At 36.2% G+C, this 5,053-nt stretch overlaps 1 protein-coding gene across 1 annotated transcript; it reads right to left on the bottom strand.

Moving 5' to 3' along the window:
• Positions 1 to 243: 243 nt before the first annotated feature.
• Positions 244 to 4,299, bottom strand: LOC141646755 (vesicle-associated membrane protein 727). The gene is made up of 6 exons (XM_074454693.1): positions 4,188 to 4,299; positions 3,089 to 3,321; positions 2,798 to 2,999; positions 2,581 to 2,701; positions 789 to 851; positions 244 to 664 (listed from the first exon to the last, which is right to left on the bottom strand). Exons 2-6 carry the CDS (start codon positions 3,276 to 3,278, stop codon positions 521 to 523), a joined length of 720 nt encoding a protein of 239 aa, XP_074310794.1. The 5' UTR covers positions 3,279 to 3,321; positions 4,188 to 4,299; the 3' UTR covers positions 244 to 520.
• Positions 4,300 to 5,053: the final 754 nt, after the last annotated feature.

The following is a 5,053-nucleotide window of genomic DNA, read 5'->3' as shown; positions in this document are numbered from 1 at the left end:
TCACTAGAGTCTAGACAAATTCATCTATCCTGACAAAAATTATGTACCATACATTCTCTAATGAACAATAAAAATTAAAACCTGACGGATAATTCCACAATAACATCATCAGTACCGACTCCATCAGATACAGCAGTCTCCTAATTCGCAAATACGAAGGATAATCACATATTTTGAATCAGTTATTCGAGTACGAGACGGTCCCAAAGCAGATGAACAATATCAAACATGAGAATTTGATTTGGTCTTGCAGGGAAAGTGTCTCATACTCTCATACGATACTTTCTGGAATAACATTGTACGGTACACATAAACAAAAGTAGGGCACAACCAACCATTCGGAATCGAATACCAGCATGTCAACGTAAAGGAAAAACTAACCGTTACAATCTGGTATCATTCTTCATTCACAAAATAAAAAAGGTTCAAGATCTCGTTTCCCAGTACCTTATAGTTCTGTACAGCAAAGGTGAGAGAATCAGGGAACTGCAACTTTGCACTCTATTTATTTCGCGTGTTTTTAACATTTAAAACCTCGGCAGGCTATTAACCACACTATGATGATGAATGCAAGAATAGAGCCTCCAACAATCAACTTCAACTGAAAGTTCTGAAACCACATTTTTCGTCGCAATTGTCTGCCTTGCCTCTGGAAACTATCAGCCTGTTTTTTTTTTTTGGCAAACAAAATGGCATGAGATTAATTTAAAGAAAACGTCAACAAAAAACAAGATGACAAATATTGGAAGGTAACAACAACTAATACGGAGTAAGTAATAACACATTACCTGAAACTGAAGATTTTCAGTTTTGTCTACCAGAAGTTCAATCTTCTCGCCTCGGTCCAAAACCTGCAGGAGCAGAATCAAGATGAAAGACGAACATTATTGCAGATACCGATTAAGGAGAATGAGAGTTACTAGGGTAGTTGTATGGAAAGAGCAAAATAATTATTCTAACTAAATAGGCTGAGGTCACTTTACGAAATACAACTTCACGTTTCATATGGTCAAAACTAGTCAAAAGTAGATCATGTATCTTCTCAATTCTTTTGTGTCTTGTTGCACTAAGTTTGAATGCCAATATTCTACTCTAAGAGCTAAAAAGGTAACCCAAAATTTCCTTTCCAATTTCTTGTTCGATTTAACATTGAGATCTTGGTCTCTAACTCTCTATCAGTGAAGTTGAAATTGAGGTGCTAGGGCATGGTTCAAGAAGACAGCTAACAAAACAACAGAGGATCAACAAGAGTATTCAATTAGAATCACCAATCACAACTTAACACGCTTGAGGAGTTCATGCCGGTCCCACAAATCCCGCAAAGTTCAGCCGGAGTGAAAGTCAACTCACGTCAGTCTGACTTTCTAATCATATTTGAGTTGTTTTGTCCATATCTAATTCGGGTCATGTAATAAGGTAGGTCTCTAATGGCTCATTTGAGTAATGCCGAAACAAATTAGGATCCTCTACCATATAACCAGTGTGTACAAGTCATAGAAATTCTTCCAGATAGATCCTCTACCATATAAGAAGGGGAGCCTTGGCGCACCGGTTAAGGTGTTGCTTTGTGACCGTGAGGTCACGGGTTCAAGTCCTTGAAGCGGTCTCTTGCCAAAATGGCAAGGGAAGGCTTGCCTCAATTACACCCTTGTGGTGGGACCCTTCCCCGGACCGTCACCTAGCGGCGACATCATCGTGCACCGGGCTGCCCTTTAGTGAAGTCATACAAAAGTGTCCATTCTGTCAGTCCCCATGAACTCAGACGCCATTTAGGTAATCATAACTATGGTTCTCACTTCAAGAGACTTCACTTAGGAACACACTTAGACAAACTCAGTGGTACTGTTTAAAAGGATGAGCTGAATATTAAAATATCATGTCTCGTTAAGCTCAATGTTCAGTGATGCACTAGCCAAAACTGCTTTTATATGTCGTCAACTAACAGAGGAAGGTACACATTGGTCACATTCATAATTTTTAAATAGGTCTATAGAAAAGACTACTAGGTTTGGCTGTGCATATAATATACCACCCTTCCACAGCCTCGCACGTCATTTTGAAGCACTCAATTACTATGGCTTCCTAAACTGCTACATGCATAGTAAAAGATGGTATTCACTTAGTGTTGCAATTACCGAATTACGGTAAACATTTCATGTTAACAAACCTACTTTACTGCTTAGTGCTTAGGCAAGTCAGCCACCACTGACCATTCACAAAAAGGGCAAAACTTCTTGCAGCCAATTTATTTGATAGCTATAGAGGTAGCATGTAGGATAACAGCACAGTTGTGGATAGGGCCCACAAGCAAATTGATCAAGAAAAACAATGAGATGAAGCTTCAAGTCTTCAACACATGTAACAAAAACATTTTTAACACATACGCGAATGAAAAGCAAGTAGCTTAAAACCAGGAATATTTCCAAATTGAAATTTCTACCTTCAATGTTAACAAACACAAGGGATACTTTATACTCGATTGCACAAAACCTTGCTAAGTTTTGTATTGATAATGTATATAAAGGCATCTTACTCAATCCTAGAAAGCTAAAATAACACAGAAAAGAATCAAACAATAACCTTCTCAATGTTGTCCATCATTATTCCTTTGACCTCGGAAATTTGAGCTTTCACCTTAGAAAGCCTGCTCATTTCTTCAGGGTGGTTCATGCAATAATGCATGTGCTCCTTAAGCTTAGGCCTACGAACAAGGAAAAACTAAGCAACTTTAATACAGTCAAGGAAAATAAGAGCAGCCTAGAAATAAGGAAGTGGGATTTATTAAGAGCATACACACCCAAATTCTCTGTCAAGATTGTACGCAATGCTGAAACGGTCTTCAAACAAATCGTCATCAGAATCATTCTCATCATTAAGTGGGTGATCATCCCCGTTTTTAATGCTTCCGGCATACCTCTTATTGAAATCATCCTTCACCCGCTCGAGGAACACGTAAGGAAGACTCCTCCCAGCAGCTTCATCAGCAACGGCAAGAAATACTACAGAACACACAACACATTACTTTCCGTCTTCCAGAATAAGACGTTGAAATGACATTAAACTCAGACTACAAAGACGAGCAATTTACCAAAATCATTGTCCTTCAGAAAGTTAAACGTGTGCCCGTCACAAGTGTACGTATACTTGCTGCCAGACGATGGCAATTTCTGAAGACATTGGACAGCAATTGTGCTAAAGTTCCCAGAATACGAAGTGTGCTCAGCTAAAACCACGGTCCCCTTCGCGACAAAACTGTAAATCAATCCTCTCTGATTCATCTTTCACCACTCAACCCTCAAATCGCTCAACCTTGAAAACAACCTAAGGAGCGCCATATAACATAAACAACAAATTAGTCAACTACTCAAAAGGAAAACCCCCAAATCCAACTCAAAAACATTCGCTAATCGATATCAAACAACCTTAACTACAACAAGCTACTAATTCAACAGTCATAAACCAAATTAAATCAAAATCAATAATCACCTAATCACATTGCCAAATCCAACTCAAAAACATCCACTAATCCGATATCAAATTAATCTCAACTACAACAACCTACTAATTCGGCTATTATCAACTAAATTAAACATAAAATCAATAGTTAGGTAATCAAGTCGCCAAATCCAACTCAAAAAACATTTGCAAACAAGAAGCTACTACTAATTCAACAAATATCAGTTAAATTAGACATAAAATCAACAATCAACTAATCAAGTCGCCAAATTCAACTCAAAAACATTCGCTAATCGGATATCAAACAATCTCAACTATAACAAGCTACTAATTCAACTAAATTGAACATAAAATCAATAATTACCTAATCGAATTGCCGAATCCTACTCTAAAACATTCGCTAATCGGATAATAATGATCTCAAACTACAACAAGCTACTAATTCAACAATTATCAACTAAATTAATCACAAAATCAACAATTCCAAATCAAATTAAGGTCAATCGAAAATCGCGTTGACAATCCCCAAATTAACAATTCAACAGTAATAACAACACAAATACGAAAATCAAAATTACTGAAATCAACAAAAAACGATTAATCAATCAATTACATAATAATAATCGAAATTCAAGTAATGCGCATGAAGTAGTAGATTGAATTGATGAAACTAATTGTAAATTAATCGCAAATTAAGGAGTAATTGAGAAGATCAAGGAGTTAGATAATACCTAGAAATTGCGAGGAAATAACGAGATTTGTTCGACAAGGAAGTGAGAGAAAGAAAGAAGAGACGAAAATGTCGATGAATGACGTGTGAGATGTTTGCTTTGTCAATTAACTTCCTCTAGGACCACGAAGCTTATGTTTAACGATACCTTCTCCGTCTCAATTAATAGTTTTCGCTTTATTCGGTTATTTAGCCGAGCACAAATTCTTGTTTCAGTCTTTTAGATAGACCATCGTAATCACTAGGAATGGCAGTGGATCGGGGACCCAACCCAGACCCTGAGGGTCCATTTTCTCGGTCTGAACCTAGACCATATTATAAAAATGGATAATTTACATTTAACAAAGAAAATTCACAATCTATAAAACGTATTATGCTAAGGCTCTGTTTGATAAAATAAGCTGAAAAAAAACCTGAAAACTAAAAAGCGGATCGAAATCTGAAGAGGTAGCTGCAAATTTGGAGCTAATAAGGTGACTAATTATATAAAAAAAATATTTGACAAACTAACTGAAAATGTAGCTCATTTTAAAGAGGTAAAAAAAGAACGGAAAATTCACGTGGTACCCTCGAACTTTGTCATTTTTCACGTGGTACCCAACTTTTTAAGTTTGTGCACATGATATTCTTGAAATTTGATTTTCAAGCACAACATGTCCTTTTTATCGTTTTTAAAATTTTCAATTGATCATAAATTATAGATCAGAAATCGGAATTGACTAGTTTTTTTTTGTCAAATTGATTAACTCTTCGAAATCTATAAATTGATAAAACGAAATTGGTCATTCAAAAATTTATGGTTGAAGATATGTTTGATGTGAGATTTTCGTTTAAAAAAACCTATAAAATGTCAGTCGGCAATTTTTT

Source organism: Silene latifolia, chromosome 3 (assembly GCF_048544455.1).
Source record: "Silene latifolia isolate original U9 population chromosome 3, ASM4854445v1, whole genome shotgun sequence".
NCBI lineage: Eukaryota > Viridiplantae > Streptophyta > Magnoliopsida > Caryophyllales > Caryophyllaceae > Silene > Silene latifolia.
This window is presented reverse-complemented; position numbering and strand designations above follow the sequence as displayed.

Bases quoted from the DNA above. Each gene is read 5' to 3' on its own strand.
- LOC141646755 (XM_074454693.1), bottom strand. From the start codon at position 3,278: ATGAATCAGAGAGGATTGATTTACAGTTTTGTCGCGAAGGGGACCGTG. The intron at 2,702-2,797 runs GTGTGTATGCTC...CCTTGTTCGTAG, and splicing joins AATCTTGACAGAGAATTTGG to GCCTAAGCTTAAGGAGCACA. The intron at 665-788 runs GTAATGTGTTAT...AAAAAAAAACAG, and splicing joins CTGAAAATCTTCAGTTTCAG to GCTGATAGTTTCCAGAGGCA.